The 17,713-nt window shown below is 37.1% G+C and overlaps 1 protein-coding gene and 1 non-coding gene across 2 annotated transcripts; one reads left to right on the top strand and one right to left on the bottom strand.

Annotated features, from left to right (window-relative positions):
* The first annotated feature begins 7,650 nt into the window (after positions 1-7,650).
* On the top strand, positions 7,651-7,723 carry TRNAE-CUC. The gene has a single exon. It is a non-coding gene; the product is annotated as a tRNA-Glu (tRNA).
* Positions 7,724-9,563: 1,840 nt separating this feature from the next.
* LOC107851034 (V-type proton ATPase subunit c1) lies at positions 9,564-17,042 on the bottom strand. The gene is made up of 3 exons (XM_016695924.2): positions 16,701-17,042; positions 10,835-11,120; positions 9,564-9,963 (listed from the first exon to the last, which is right to left on the bottom strand). Exons 1-3 carry the CDS (start codon positions 16,774-16,776, stop codon positions 9,831-9,833), a joined length of 495 nt encoding a protein of 164 aa, XP_016551410.1. The 5' UTR covers positions 16,777-17,042; the 3' UTR covers positions 9,564-9,830.
* Between the last annotated feature and the right edge of the window lie 671 nt (positions 17,043-17,713).

The following is a 17,713-nucleotide window of genomic DNA, read 5'->3' as shown; positions in this document are numbered from 1 at the left end:
CCAAATTAGACTAATTTTTTCGGGGTAAACGCTCATTAGTGAGAGAGATATTTGAGACGAAAGATAACGAAATAAAGGACAGATACGACATATATAAATCACATATATACTCCATTACCTTTCTCTCTCTATGATTTAACAACGTATAATAGATGAGAAGTTTAGTATAACAAATAGGGATGATAGGATCCAAAATATTTATAAATATGTTAGTAAAATACTTATTAAATATTTAATTATAAACTTAATTAATATTTTATACATTAAATTTAAAATTGTCGTAGAAATTCATATACATTTGAATCCATCTTTTCTCACATGCATATTAGTAAATTCCAAACCCTGATTTTCCCTTTGTCTTGGTCAAGAAATATAAATCCTCTTTATAATCAATTGCCTTTTAAAAGTACAAATACACTTCAATTAAGAATATTAATTGTGTAATTTGAATATCTTTAATTACAACCTAAATAAAGACGAAAGTCAATAGCAAAAAGACGAAGGCATGTGACAACATAGTTATCCATTGACAATGCGTAACACATTTGGTTATGTAGGAATGTTAACACTCTCAATAACAAATCTATCCATGTATCTATAGACACAGCCATTGTCCTTGCAACCGAGTACAACATGTTAGTTAGGACAACTCCCTCCACCCAGTCTTCCTACACCACCATTACCACCAAATGGAACCCACTTGTTGATGGACAATTTAAGTTGAACATAGATGGGTCAGCCCTTACCAACCCTGGCAAAGGGGGATGGGAGGGATCTTCAGGGACCATAATGGACATTGGGTCCTCGGTTTCCTTATGCACCTTCCGCACACTATTCCAACAATGGTAGAACTGCTAGCTTTGCGCCATGGCCTTGCCATTGCTAAAACTAACATCCTCAAACATTTTACCATTGAAACGGACTCTAGTGCCATAATACCCAAGCTAACTAATGATCATCTTGCCTACCATAATTTGATTGTTGAGTCCAGGTCTCTTATGGAGGAAACACAATCAGCAATGCCCCTGAAGATCTTCGGGGAACAGAATGCAGTGGCAGACATGCTAGCAAAGGAGGGAACTAAAAGGTCAAGCCATTGAGATGCCGCAACTGTTTTTGGAAATGCCCTTGTTTGTAGCAGCCTCTATTCACTCTGACTCTAACGGGTTGCTTGTGTTAATAGAACTTTATTAACAGGAAGAAAGGCTAAGGTTTACAATATAATCTGAAAAGCCTGAAACTAACTAAACAAAAGTAGGCTATATATACATAGCCAATAACCTAAAGATCCATAAACTAAAGGCCCAATAACATATGGGCTAACATCCCCCCTCAAACTCACAATGCAACAGCAATAAGCATTGAGAGTTTGTCACACAAAAAACGAAATCGAGACGCCGACTGAGCCTTCGTAAAAAGGTCAGCAATCTGCAAAGACGATGGAACAAAAGGAAGCGATATGGTCCCGAGCTGTAAATGATGACGGGTGAAGTGACAATCAATCTCAATGTGCTTCGTACGCTCATGGAAGACAGAATTCTTTGCAATTTGTACCGCACTTTTGTTATCACAATGCAGGGGAGTAGGCATAGAAATGTGAACCCCCATATCTGCAAGAAGCCAACGTAACCAAATAATCTCACATGTAGTCACAGCCATAGCACGATACTCAGCCTCCGTGGAAGATCTAGAGACAACATCTTGTTTCTTGCTCTTCCACGAGATTAAAGAGTCTCCAAGAAACACACAAAAACCAGTGGTGGATTTACGATCATTGCGATCTCCATCCCAATCAGCATCACTATAGGCTCGCAACTCGAGAGATGACGTCGAGGGAAACAAGAGATTCTGAAACTGAGTGCCACGAAGATACCTTAGAATACGAAGTACAGCTCCCCAGTGCACAGAAGTAGGAGCAGTAACAAACTGGCTAACAACATGAACTGCATGTGCTATATCTGGACGAGTAACCGTAAGATAAACCAAACTACCCACAATAGTCCGATAAAGACTCGGATCTGATAATGGAACACCATCACTAGGAGAGTAACGTGCATTGGTTTCAAGGGGAGTATCTACAGTCCTGTTGTCAGAAAGACGCGCCCGTGTAAACAAGTCAGATATATACTTAGTCTGAGAAAGAAGATACCCTTTCTTAGACTGAGCCACCTCAATACCCAGAAAATAACGCAGCAAGCCCAAGTCCTTCATTGCAAATCGATGAGCCAAATCATACTTCAATAACTCAATACCACTATGATCATCACCAGTAATAATCATATCATCTACATATAAGGACAATAGAATTCGCCCTGCACTTGTACATCTAACAAACAATGCTGAATCATGGTTACTCGGGACAAATCCAAGGGAAGTAATAACAGTGGAGAATTTCTCAAACCAAGCACGAGGGGCTTGTTTGAGACCATATAAAGCTTTTCGAAGCCGACAAACTTCACCTGGCTGGTGGTCAATACCTGGGGGAAGAGTCATATAAACTTCCGCGTGGAGATCACCATTCAGAAAAGCATTCTTGACATCCATCTGAAATATCTTCCACTGTCGAACGGATGCAACAGCAATCATAGTGCGAACAGTCGTCATCTTTGCTACGGGGGAAAAAGTCTCCTCATAATCCATACCATATTGTTGTGAATACCCTTTTGCCACAAGTCTTGCCTTGTATCGCTCAACAGACCCATCAGATTTTGTTTTTATCTTATACACCCATCGACAACCAATCGCATGCTTACCAGGTGGGAGAGTAACCAAATCCCATGTATGTGTATGATGAAGAGCAGCAAGTTCCTCGGCCATAGCATTCTGCCAAAGAGGATCAGACACAGCCTCTCTATACGACTCAGGTTCAGACAAATGATGTATGTTTGCAATAAAGGAAGCAAATGAGGCTGAATATGTAGAATAGTAAAAATCTGGCAGTTTGGTGGACTTACAAGGTCGAGTAGACCTCCTCAGAGGTGGTGGGTCTCCAGTCTCAACAGTCGAAGGAGCAGACTCAGGCACAGGCGAGGCTGAAGCACTATCAGGTGACACACCAGATGGCATGGATGAATCCGGAACTGGAACCTCTATGTCAATCCCAAAGGGATCAATAAGCCGAATATCTGACTTTGTCACATCATGGGTTTTAGCTGGAATGGAATAAAAAGGAATATGTTCCAAAAAAGTGATATGTCGTGAAACATATAATTTCTGACTTACAGGATCATAGCAACGATAGCCTTTTTGTCCAATACCATACCCCAAAAACACACATATAGCTGATTTTGACCCTAACTTATTTCGTTCAACATGAGGACGAAGAACAAAGCAAGTACATCCAAAAACTCGTAATGCAGAATAATTCGGCGGGTGACCATATAGTTTCTCAAACGGAGACATCCCTGAAGTCAATGCAGTAGGAATACGATTAATCACATATACAGCAGTTAGAACTGCTTCTCCCCAAAAAATACTAGGAACCTCTGCAGACAAAAGTAAAGAGCGTGCTGTCTCAACAATATGACGATGTTTTCTTTCTGCCAGACCGTTCTGCTCAGGAGTGTCGGTACAAGATGACTGGTGTATGGTACCATCAGAGGCAAGTAACTGAGTGAAGTCATTAGAGGTATATTCACCCCCTAAGTCACACCTGAAACACTTTATCACAGCTGAATGTTGTGTTTTAACAAGGGCTCTAAAGTTGTTGTAAATGCCAAAGAAATCAGATCTGCGTTTCATAAGATACACCCAGGTATAACGAGTATAGTCATCTATAAACGAAACATAATAGGTCGATCCACCCTTAGTGGATACTGGCGCTGGTCCCCATACATCAGAATGAATAATGTCAAAAGGAGCAACAGAATAAGACACACTTTTATTAAACGGTAAGGCAGAAAATTTTGCCAGTTTACAACCACTACAATCTGAAATATCACTAGTGTTCACATGACCCAAAGCACCACTAGAGACCAAAAAACGTAAACGTGAAACTGACACATGTCCTAATCTGGAATGCCAAAGATAAAACTGAGAAGACAAAGGACTCAAACGAAAAGAAGATAAATCTATGCTAGAGGCAGCAACTACAGACACTGTGAGATTCTCCAAGACATAGAGTTCCCCCAACCTACGGCCGGTCCCAATCACCCTCTGAGTGTGTTGGTCCTGTATAGCACAAACAGAATCAGAAAAAAACACCCAATTACCAGCCTTACACAACTGACTGACCGAAACAAGATTTAAAGCAAGTTTGGGAATGTAATAAACATCAGAGAGGACAATGTGAGGGGTAGTAACAGAACCAACACCCTCGACTGACATAGGTACAGCACTCGCGGACATAACAGAGATTGGTGAAATGGGTGACAAAGAACCAAACGATGACAAATGAGGGGACATGTGATGAGACGCACCAGAATCCAATATCCACAAGGAGGAAGGAATACCTGAGGTACTAGAAGAAACTGAACCCGAATGAGACATAGATGCTGACATGGCCGTAGGATTAGAAACGAAGAACTGTCTGAACTGTTCGAAAACCTGGGGATCCAACGCAGAAGGTGGCATAGTGCTAACAGACTCAACATCTACAGATGGTGCAGCAGCAGCGAACTGTGGAGGACGAGATGACCACGGAGGAGCACCAGAGGAGCGTGACAGAGACTTTTGCTGCCCATATTTCTATTGCTGCCCAGATTGAGGCTGTTTGACCTTGTTAAGTAACAACGGACACTGAGCCTTCCAGTGATTTTTCTGTTTGCAGAATGCACACTCATCAAATGCAACTTTAGGAGATTGTCGAGTCTGAGTACGGGGTGGCCTAGACTGATCAGTTGAAGCAGCAAACACGACAGGAGTAGTAGTTACTTTAGACCCTTTATCCACTTGAGACTTGATACGAGTCTCCTCTGCAATCAGTTCATGAACCACAGAATCAACAGTAGGGAGGGGAGATCGATGAAGGATTGTTCCACGTAGGCCCTCAAAGTCAGAACGGAGTGCCATCAAAAACTGAACCAAGCGTTGCTCTTCCCGTCTAGCAATGTACGGACCAAAACCTTTTAACTCTGCAGATTCAGTAAGTGCCAATTGATCCCACAAATCTGACATGGCAGCATAAAAATCTTGAATACTGAGATCATGCTGTTGAAGAGCACGGATATCATACTCCAACTGGTACTGCTTAGCAAAATTAGACTGAGTGTACAGTCTTTCCAAATGATCCCAGACCTCCTTTGCTGTGTCATACTTAGCCAATTGCATACCAATTGACTGAGTTACAGAATTGTTAATCCAAGTGATAATCTTGGAGTTATTAGTTTCCCATAAGTCCACCAACAAATCAAAATTTTCAGTTTTATCATCGATAGGTCTTGGTTTTACTCCAGTGATATAACCCCACATATTCTTCCCACGAAGAAAATTCTTCATGACATAACTCCAATAGGCATAGTTCTTACCATCTAATTGAGTACTAATGGACTGGAGAGAATCATCCTTTCCAGTCATTGTAAACACAGCAACACACAAACAATTCAAAAAACAAAAAGATGCAAAACCCTAGGTTGAACAATTCCGAACGAACAACAATGGCAGCAAGCAAAAGAACGAAAGACGAACAACACCAGACAGCAAACGAAGACAGCAACAAATCAATCCAACCAAAAACCCAACGAAAACAGCAAACGAATACAGCAGCACCTCAAAAAAAAAAAAAAAATTCGGGGCTCCGCCCCGAACCCCGGACAGGGGCGCGCTGCCCCCCGTACCCCCCCAGCGAACTCACCGCGGAGTTCGATCCGCGCAGTAGGTGCCTGCTACAAAATCTTCAACCAACAAATCAAAGGACATGGATCGAACTAGCTTTGATACCATGTTAATAGAACTTTATTAACAGGAAGAAAGGCTAAGGTTTACAATATAATCTGAAAAGCCTGAAACTAACTAAACAAAAGTAGGCTATATATACATAGCCAATAACCTAAAGATCCATAAACTAAAGGCCCAATAACATATGGGCTAACAGCTTGTTCAACGTACAATTAAAAACTCATCTATTAACCTATCGGGCTGAGATATGACCTCGAACAATTTATTTTTGTCCCCCTCAGCTGGAAGGGGTGAAATTCTATTTCCGCCTTAATATCTAATGAATGAACCATCTTTCGCACAAAAAAAAAAAAGACAACGCATGACATATGGTAAGAAACAAAATAATCCAAAACAACAACAACAACAGTACTAATACATCATGAATCAATCAAAAAGAAATAGTGAAATAACCTTACTCCCTTAATTTATTGCACCAAGGGTGTGATTAGGAGTGTTAACAATAGCTCATAAAAATATAACTAGTCTAACTCATTTAAATTTGAGCGGATTAATTAATAATTTATTCATTTATCAAATCAATTTATTTCGATCCGCACAAATCAGTTCATCAAAAAATTAATGTTTTGGTGCTAAATAAGTTACTCAACCTCATCTAAATGAAATCTCGTCAAATCATATTTTTTTAAAAATAAAAATTAGTGTTCTTTTTCTTTGATATGTTATATCATAATTAGGAAAAACATTTCATTAGATATAAAATGAATTATGAAAAAACAAATTATTAAAATTTATTGTTTAGTTCATCTTTAACTTAGTCTATCACAATCAAGATAACCCTTAGAGGGTCTAATAACAAGTTATTTAACACTTTCAAAATTTAATCCAACTCGATCCTTTGACGCTCCTAAATATGAACTACTCCTAAATATGATGTAGCAATCAATAAAATGACATGCTTTACACATACCTCTCCATATTAATTACTACTTGCTAATTACAATTTGCAACCAGTAGTTATTATGTTATCAATAATAATTTTCATTACAGATTAAAACAACTACATAATAATAATTAAAAAAAATGGCCCATCATGTTATCTATTTTCGAAACAAAACAAGAACACGTTTTTATCAAGTTGAGATGAGAAAACTCAAGATTTCAAAATAGTTGTTGACACACCCCACTATATCTTCTAACCAAAATGGTGGCCTTTCCACATTCCACTATCTTCTATACAACAATAATAACATATTGAATGTATTCTCACGATATCTAAAAAAGTCAAAATGTACTTAGTCCGTATAACGACCTCATAAATGAGATAAAGAAAAAAGGCGCATTCCACTATCTTATATCTTCTGGTATATATGATACAATGCAATGATGTGATAAATTAGTTATAGATTTTTGATGAATTTTTTAACATACCTAGATACATATCCCATATCACATTACTTATGAGTATGAGCGAAACTAATAATAAATTTCCTTCATAGAAAATACAGAATATATATGAGGTTAAAAAATAAAATTACTGCATATTAGTAGATGTTGAATGTTTTATCTTGAGTCGGAAATCTATCGAAAACAGTCTCTCTATCTCATCTCTGAGGTAGTGATATGTACTACGCACACGTATTAGTAGATGTTGAACTCTTTTAGTAAATATTCTACATATACATATTCATATAACAATCATGAAATATCATATTATTATTATTCAACTTTAATTAGATTTGTTTGATAGTTGGGATTGGAATGTGGCACATATATTATATTATGGAAAATTGAACAAGTGAACCAAATAACAAATCCGTTGTAGTCTAGTTGGTTAGGATACTCGGCTCTCACCCGAGAGACCCGGGTTCAAGTCCCGGCAACGGAAATTTCCTCTCTTTTGGAACCTTTATTTTCTTTCCCAAGAGCCTATCAGAAAAAGTTTGTCAATCTTTACAAGGTAGATTTTTTTTTTTTTTCGAGTCTTTTAGAAACAACTTGTCTGTTTTTACAAGGTAGAGATAAAATTGCATGCACATGATCCTCCCAAGATTTCACCGAATATGTTGTTGAATCTTTTTGCCGAGAAGGAGGAGCTTTTTCCTTCTCTTTTTACGGAACCTCTTTTTTTCTTTCATCTCTTTTCAGAGAGCCTATCAAAAAAAACCTTGTCAATCTTAACAAGGTAGATTTTCTATTCTTGAATCTATCAGAAATAACTTGTCTATTTTTACAAGGTAGAGGTGACACCGAATATGATGTTGAATCTTTTTGCTGAGAAGGAGGAGCTTTTTCCTTCTCTTTTTACGGAACCTCTTTTTTTCTGTCATCTCTTTTCAGAGAGCCTATCAAAAAAAAACTTGTCGATCTTAACAAGGTAGATTTTCTAGTCTTGAGTCTATCAGAAACAACTTGTCTATTTTTACAAGGTAGAGGTGACACTGCATGCACACCATTCTCCCAAGACCATTTGCAGGATTACACCGAATATGATGTTGAATCTTTTTGTCGAGAAGGAGGAGTTGTTTTCCTTCTCTCTTTACGGAACCTCTTTTTTTTTGTCATCTCTTTCCCGAGAGCCTATCAAAAAACAACTTGTCGATCTTTACAAGGTAGAGGTAACTGCATACACACCATCCTCACAAGACTTCACTTGCGGGATTACACTAAAAAAGTTGAGTCTTTTTGCTGCGAAGGAGGAGCAAATTTATCTAATGACAAATGAATCTCTTTAATTTTTATTTGTTACTCGTTTCAAGTTGAGACATAGCTAATGATATTTACAACAATAACAATATAATATATTCGATATAGTACCACAAAGTCAGGTCTGGATAACTAATGACATTTAGCAGTAATCAATAATTTTAAACAAACAATACTAGTCTCAGTTTTCAATATATATCGATTGTTGAAAAGGTGATTCTCTTTTATTTTTTAATATTCACTTGTTTGTAATTCAATCGAGTTGTTAGATGTCTCTCTTCTGAGTAGCTTCTCTATCTTTTGCGAATGAAATATGAATGTTATATTAAACCTCTATTACATGTAAACCTATGTTTCGCATAAAAAATAATGGGTTCAATTGACCTCGCTATAGATATTTAGTGCAAATTTATCATTCTTGTGGATCATCCTATGAATACAAGATGTGATGGGATAACAATGCAAACTACTTGATCTTCCAATTTTCACAGGAAAAGCAACATAGATTAATGAAGATAGGATGATCTAGTTGGTTACACTCTTGAGCTCAATAAGTTCAACAAATTGGCTAACGTTCTAACTGGGAAAGCAAAGGCTAGAATAACAAAAGTACACAATAATAAATACAGTATAATTCCACGAGTATGGTCTTGAAAGGGTAATGTATACGCATACCTTGTTTAAGATAGACCCTCCGCTCAAGAAGAGATGAAAATGCAATAACTACAACAAGATAATAAGACAAATATAATGTTCAAATAACAGTAGTATACCCAGTTAAATCCCACAAAGTGTTGTGGTCTGGGGAGGGTAGAGCATACGCAGACCTTACCACTCTAGATAGAGAGGTTGTTTCCTAAGGACCCTCAGCCTTCAGATAATGATGCATAAATTTGAGGTGTAAGTCTAGGACCTCAGGCCTCAAAGTATTCAAATGCAGCAAGAGTATATAACAATTGCAAAACTAAAATTGCCGCAGAAGGGGAAAGAGCAAACATATAAAGACATCAGGGAGGGAAATCTTGAAGTAAATTAATATTTGAATTGAAGTCGAGATAAAATGTACACCGGGCATTTTACAAAAGCCCGTAGTCCTTGAAAATCGGGCATCAGATTAACTGACATCTTTATTTAGAGATATAATCAACAGAAGAACAGCACACATGAACCAATTCTTCTAGCCAAAAACAATCAAGTACAGAATAGTGGAAGTGAAGAATGAAAGAAAATGTAATAATCCATCAAGAATATGAGTAATTCACAGTAAAGGTGTGAAGCATGCTCTTCTTCTACTCTGCTCTAGACTGACCAGCACGAGAAGAGAGGATGATACCGACAATAAGGCCATATAAAGCCAGGGCTTCAGCAAAAATAAGAATCAAAATCATCCCGACGAAAAGCTTTGGCTGTTGCGCGTTGGCTCTGTGAAACAGAGACAGAAGAGAACAATTAGCTAATTTCCTTACAAGGAAAACTCCCTTTTCCCATGAACACCAGTTGACCATCAATAACTATAACACACCTACAAAATATGACTCATGGACGTATCTTTTATAATGACCAACTCATACAAGTATGATAACGAAGCAACAACATCAATCACATATTACAAGTTAGTTAAACGCGCATAGCATCACTAGTATATAGGCTAATGAAATCGGAAACTATGGAAAAATCTGAATTCTCAGCTAAGGAGTCCCAAGACAGCACGACTAGATAGCGCTACAATATACCAACTCTTCATCAGGTTGCCCACGACGACAATTGTTGCAGACACAAAAATGGTTATGGCAACACTAGTTATGTGGGATGGTGAATCCTGTTTGTATCATCACTAGCTTAGTCAATAGTATAACAGGTTTCTTTACTGGGAAGGCAAATTCACCTTTTTATGTTTGCGATATTAATACGGTTCCCAATGAAGCGTACATACAAGAGTGCGTCTCTAATTACGGAGCTGGAATGTGATGGGTCCAAATAAAACAGAACAGATCTATATCATTCAGACTGCCAGCCAACTAATTCACGTAGAAGCATAATTGCTGTTGCATGATTTACTGTGGAGAAAAAAACACTGCAACTTTGGCATCCTAACATTACTAATGATGAGCAACTTAAGAAAGAAAAAGTAAGCCGATAACAAGACATCCATTTTTAGCACAATACAAGCAGAAGCAAGGAGATGCATTATCAACTTAGAAAAGATAGCAACTGAAAACACGAAGGTAGTCAAATGGCAATGACTTTCCACAAGCCACAATAATCCAAACGTAACCAAATGGCAGTAACTTACCTAACACCAGCGTCACCAACGATTCCAATGGCCATACCAGCAGAGAGGCCAGCAAGACCACAAGCAAGACCGGAGGAAAGGTGAGCATATCCATCAAAAAGATAGTAAGACTTGGTTTTGGGGTTAATCCCTGTACTAATAATCACAGCTATAATCAAACCGTAAATACCCAAAACTCCAGCCATGACAACTGGCACAATTGACTTCATCACCAACTCTGGCCTCATCACACCCATTGACGCCACTCCTACCCCACTCTTCGCTGTACCATAGGCTGCTCCCATACCTAGCAAAAAATTGAAGATAAACAAGCATAATTAGCAGCATTGCAAAATAAGAGGGTTTTAGCTAAAGCTTATAAGCCGGTCAAATGTGCTTATAAGCTATGTTGCTTGGACTCTCCAAAAAAATGTTGCCGCACCGAGATTCTCCAAAAATGCACTACTTTTGGAGTATTTGACACGCACCCATCGACGTTTTGGAAGTGTCCGAACAACATAATTTAATGCACCTTTTGATTTAATTGTGTTTGGAAACACAAAAAAGTGTGTATAAGATAAAATCAGTCAAAAGTTTTAAGTTGGTAACCCGATTTTATAGCTTATAAAGCACTTTTTGATAAGTGATAATTGGTTATTTAAATTATTCTGGATTACTATTGTACTTAAAAGGATAACTACAATTAGAAGTTTAGCCTTATGTTCTCAATTCTAAGTTGATAACCCGATTTTATAGCATATAAAGCACTTTTTGATAAGTGATAATTGGTTATTTAAATTATACTGGATTACTATTGTACTTAAGAGGGTAACTACAGCTAGAAGTTTAACCTTATGTTCTCATTTATATGTACACTATATATCATTGTATTGTAAACCATATTTATTAAGAAATATATTGTTTACCAGACGTCTAGATTTTTTCTGCTATTGAATCATGACTTCCAATACCTCTACTCAATCAGTTTCTTCTTCTTCACCGGCCTCTCTAACAGAAGCTTCCTCCCTTCTTCCATCCTCGATCTCTGCAATTTTTGTCTCTAACATTAAAAATCTATTTCCCACTATTCTTGACTATAAAAATTATATGTTGTGGAGAGAACTTTTCCTACCCGTTTTCAAAGGTCATGGTGTTTATGGATTCATTGATGGAAATTTTCCTTGTCCTAAGCTTACTATTGTGAGTGATGATCCTACCTCTATCCCTAATTCTTCCTTCCAAAAATGGATTCAACTTGATTCCATTGTTCTTTCATGAATTCAAGCAACTATTTCTCAAGAGATTCTTCAAGCAATAATCAAGTTAAATCATTTGGTCACTTCTAGAGATGCATAGAATTCAAATTAAGTGTTTATTCCGCAATCAAGTTAGTCTCGAACACTCCAACTTAAAGTCCAGTTTCATAAGCTTATAAAAAGGTAATCTCTCAATTAATGAATATGTCCATCGTAACAAGTCCATAGTTGATACCTTGACCTCTTGATTCTGATCTTGTTCTCTAAATACTCTTTGGCTTACCTTCTGAATATATGTCTACGAGCACCTCTATTTCCACTCGTGTTCTTTTTCCTTCTTTTGTTTGGGCTGGGCGCGCTCCTTACTCTTTCTCCATGAATATCAATTGACCAGTTTCTCAAATTCGTCTATGGATAATGCTACCACTGCTTTCTTGGCCAAGCAACAATCTTCTTCCTCTTATGGCGTGGACATGGTCGCCATTACAATGGCAGTCGTGGTCGTGGTCATCACAATCAAGGGAATGCTGGATCCTTTAATAGGGTGACTCAACAGTTCACTCCTCGTCCGCATCTTCCTTCTATCCTAGGTCCTCCTCCGTTTTCCAGCTTCTTACATTCCATCTCAACTCGCCAATGCAGCTATATACTGCCAACTTGCTATCAGCCAAATCATAGTGCTCGTGATTGTACATCTCTGAATTCTAAGGCCTTTGTGTCAGGAGTTAGTTCCAACTTATGTTGCTCGGACTCTTCAAAATTGTCAACAAGTGCGTGTCGGATTCTCCAAAACTAGTATATTTTTTGGAGAATCTGACACTGCTACGGCATTGAAAGTGAAGAGTCTGTGCAACTTAGGTTCCAATTACTCAATATCTTCACCTGGTGATGCTCTATGGTATGTTGATACTGGAGCCTCTTCCACATGACTCCTAATGCATTCAATTTATCCTCTATTACTCCATACAATGGCTCAGATCACGTAATTGTGGGTAATGGCACTCAACTCCCTATCTCCTACACTGGACATGGTACTCTCGCTCCTTCTAATAATCTTTTTACGCTTAAAGATATTTTAGTTATTCTTAGTCTTTCCACGAATTTACTAAGTGTTTGTAAATTTGTTATGGACAATAATTGTTCCATGGATTTTGATCCTTTTGGTTTTTCCATTAAGGAACTCATGACGAAGAAGCCCCCTACTTCGGTGCAAAAGTTCTGAACCACTTTATGCAATTTCTTCTCATTGTGGTGATTCTGCTGCAACTTTCACTCTGCTCTTGTAATTGCTCGTGTCTCTCCAAACCTTTGGCATCGCCATCTAGGACATCCAAGCTCTCTTGTCCCATGGATTTTGATCCTTTTGGTTTTTCCATTAAGGAACTCATGACGAAGAAGTCCCTACTTCGATGCAAAAGTTTTGGACCACTTTATGCAATTTCTTCTCATTGTGGTGATTCTGCTGCAACTTTCACTCTACTTTTGTTGTTGCTCGTGTCTCTCCAAACCTTTGGAATCGTCATCTAGGACATCCAAGCTCTGTTATTTCAGCTAGTTTAATTAGGGCCAATAAATTACCTTGGTTTTCGTTCAAAAGTTTAGACAATTTATGTAACGTTTGTCAACTTGGCAAACACCAGAAGTTGCTGTTTATGGATTCCTGCTCTTTTTATTCATCTCTATTTGAGTTAATTCATAGTGATATTTGGACTTCCCATGTAGCATCTTTTACTGGTTTTCGATATTATCTTTTATTCCATGATGATTTCACACAGTTTTCTTGGATATTTCATCTCAAGCATAAATCTGATACTTTTTCTATGTTTAAGCAATTTCATGCGTACCTCTTGACCCAATTTTCTACAAAATCAAAGGCTCTCCAATGTGATAGGGTCTCCAGGCTTTTTGTCATTTCATAATGATAATGGTGTTTTGCTTCGTATTTCTTGCCCTCACACTCATCAACAAAATGGTAAAGCTGAACGGATGTATCGTACGATTTTAACTATGGTTTGTTCATTATCATTTCAAGCCTCTCTTCCCTCCCAATTTTGGGTTCAAACGTTAAACACATTTGTCCATCTTTTAAATATCCTCCTGTTGTCTAAACTTCACTTTAAGGCATCATTTGAAGCTCTCTTTGCAAAGGTTCCTAGCTACCATCATCTACGTGCTTTTGGTTATTCATGTTATCCCAATTTACATGAATATTCTTCTAACAAGTTGAGTCCCCGTTCAAAACACTGCGTCTTTCTTGGTTATCCTTCCAACTATAAAGGATACAGATGTTTTGATCCTAAACTAACAAAGAGTTTATCTCTAGGCATGTTCGATTCAACAAAGATTTTTTTTCCTTATCCTTATCCTTATCTTCTCGGCTCAACTTCATCGCAATCTATCTCTTCTGTTCTATTTAAACTTCCCTCTTCAATTGATATTCATCCTCTTTTATCTTCAATCATCTCCTAATTTTCAGGAAATTAATTTTCAAAGGAGTGCATGTTTTTTTATCTCCTATTAATGCTGAAAATTCTACTATATCTTATCAGCTAACTCAAATTCATTCTAATTTTCCTCCACTTGTTGGACACCAAACTCCAATCTCCACATCAATAGTCGGTCAACAAGACATCCCATATTCCTCTCCAAATGTTAGTCCTCACACTTCTTTACCTCCTTAATCTACTTCTCAAGATCAATTACCAACCTTACCTTCTAATTCAAAGACTCATTCCATGATTACCTGTAAGCAGACAGGGTCTCTCATGCCTCGAGTCCTTGCTTCTCTTCTTTTTCATTCCTCCACACTTCCATCTGAACCTTCATCTTTTACGGAAGCTTCTACGTGTCCTAATTGGAGACGTGCTATGGCTGACGAATACAATGCTCTTATGGCTAATCGCATATAGACATTAGTTCCACCTCTCCACACGCCAATATTATTGATTGTCATTGGGTATATCATACAAAACAAAATTTGATAAAGCAAGGACTAGATTATGATTAAACGTTTAGTCTTGTGGTGAAACCAGTCACCATTCGCACTATTCAAACCCTTGTTGCATGTAAGAAATGGCATATCCATCAATTCAACATTAAGAATGCCTTTTTACATGGCAATCTTGAAGAATTGGTATACATGAAGCAACCTACTGGCTTTGTTCATCCACAATTTCCTCATCATGTTTGTCGGTTGAACAAAGCCCTTTATGGCTTAAAACAAGCTCCTTGAACATGGTTTCATAGGTTAACATTCTTTATTTTAAGAAATGGGATTTAAAAATAGCATGTCTGATCCTTCTCTTTTCATTACAAACATAATTCAGACATGGCTATTCTTTGTCTCTATGTTGATGATATTTTCCATACTGCTTCTTCTAATTCTTTACTTCAGTCTTTAAATCAACGCTTAAATCTGAATTTTACATGAATGACTTAGGTTTATTTACTTATTTTCTTGGTATTTCTATAGTTGCTCGCAATGGGGGGTATTTTCTTTGCCAGACCAAGCATGTAAAAGACCTACTTATTCGTGAAAATTAGTTATCATCAAAACCGGTTTCAACTCCTCTTTCTCCTATGCCTCTACTTCATTCCGAAGATTCTCCTCCTTTGGATCCAACACTTTACAGAAGCCTTGTTGGTGGTCTCCAGCACTTAACTTTTACCCGTCCAGACATTTCTTTTGCTGTTAATCAAGTTTCTCAATTTATGCATTCTCCTTTGGCCATTCATTATACTATCGTCAAAAGAATTATGTGATATTTGCAAGGCTCTGTGGATCATAGGCTATTTATTCCTTGTGGCTCTACTAACAGCTGACAATATTACACAGATGCGGACTGGGCTGGTTGCCCTGCAACTTGTCAATCTACTCAGCCTACTGCATTTTTCTTGGTCAAAAATCTTATTTCTTGGTCTTCTAAGAAACAAAATGTTGTTTCTCGATCAAGTGCCAAGGCTGAATACAGAGTAGTTGCTCATGCAACTGCTGAAATAACGTGGTTACATTCGCTTATACGTGAAGTTCATGTTTCTCCTTCTTCCTCTACAATTTTTTGTGACAATATTAACAGTTTTTATCTGGCACTCAATCCTGTTCAGCACGCTCGTACCAAGCATGTTGAAATTGATATTCACTTTGTTCGTGAAAAGGTTGCCGCAAGTGTTCTCCTGGTTTAATACGTCCCTACTCAAGATCAACTTGTTGATTTATTAACCAAGACACTTTCTTCACCAAGATTGTTGTTCCTATACGACAAGCTCTTCATTCTTCAAGATTTTGCATCGCTTGAGTGGGAGTGATAAGTGATAAATTGGTTATTTAGCCTCATCTTCTCATTTATATGTACACTATATATATCATACATTGTTTCACTTTTGGTTTTACCAATCCTTTCATGATTTTACCCCTAATATCTTTGGTAATCTCTAAACTTTCAATTATCTCTCTATTCTATATCCATCAATAATAAGCTAAAAATATGATTTACAAAACACAGTTGACCACCACCATTGAACTCATGTCCTAATTTATGTCGCACAATTCGAATTTCTGACAGTCAAACTTAATTCGTAAATTAAGTAAAAATTACTATAAATCACAACAGGTATTGTAATAATGAACTTACAAGAGAAAACTAAGGCGGCAGCAGCGCCAAGGAAGCCAAAGAAGGGAGCAGTTTCATCGCCGCTAAAAGTCGACATGTTTTTTTTAGTTCCGATTGGATCTGTGAAGACAAAGAGTGTAATAAGTAACAATTTGATTGGATCTGAGATTGTTGTTCTCAATGTCCAAAGAGAGAGAACGAGAGAATTTTTTTGTAGCCTTTTGTTTGTGGATGATCTTATTTTTTTAATTTTATATTTTGTGTTAAAATTTTATATTTTTGTGTTAAAAAATTAGAAAGGTGTTTGTCAATGTGTCAAGTACACATAGGAGGAGGGGAAAAATAAATTAGGAAAAGCTGAATGAATTATTTGATTTTTTTGGCATTAGCACCCAATTAAGCCTTGAACTTATTGAACGCTTTGCTCCTTCATAAATTGTATCAATTAAGTACAAATTGTACAATTTCATATTAAATTTGGCACGTAAAATCCACTTGTCATGACATAGAAATTATAACAACAACAACAAACCCAGTATAATCCCATAAAATAGGGTTTGGGACAATTATAGTTAATGGTAAAATTACATGTCATCATAGAAAAAAAATTTAAAAAATATTTTTTTTAAAAAGAAAAATAATTTTATTTCTTTAACTTCTTCTTCCTCTATCCTTCCACCATTAAACCTCACTTTCAATTCTTCATTTTTCCACCAAAACAACGATCAAAGGAAAAAAAAAAAGTACCACTACACATTCATATACAACAAGCAACAATAACAATTTTTTTAAAAAGAAAAAATTCTATTTTTTTGTCTTACTCTTCCTCTAGTCTACCAACATTAAAATTCACCTTTACTCCTCCATTTTTCACCAAAACAACACCCAACAATTATTAGAGGAAGAAAAAGATCCCTTGCTTTTGAGGAATTAAGCGATGACATCAAGAACTTTTTCTGGGGTGTTGTTGTGTTGATGTTGCACTATTGGTGGTGTTGCAGTGTTCATATCTGATTTTTTCAGCGAAAATTTCG

Source organism: Capsicum annuum, chromosome 12, assembly GCF_002878395.1.
Source record: "Capsicum annuum cultivar UCD-10X-F1 chromosome 12, UCD10Xv1.1, whole genome shotgun sequence".
Lineage (NCBI taxonomy): Eukaryota > Viridiplantae > Streptophyta > Magnoliopsida > Solanales > Solanaceae > Capsicum > Capsicum annuum.
The sequence above is the reverse complement of the archived record's forward strand: the minus strand, read 5'-3'. Positions and strand labels throughout refer to the sequence as shown.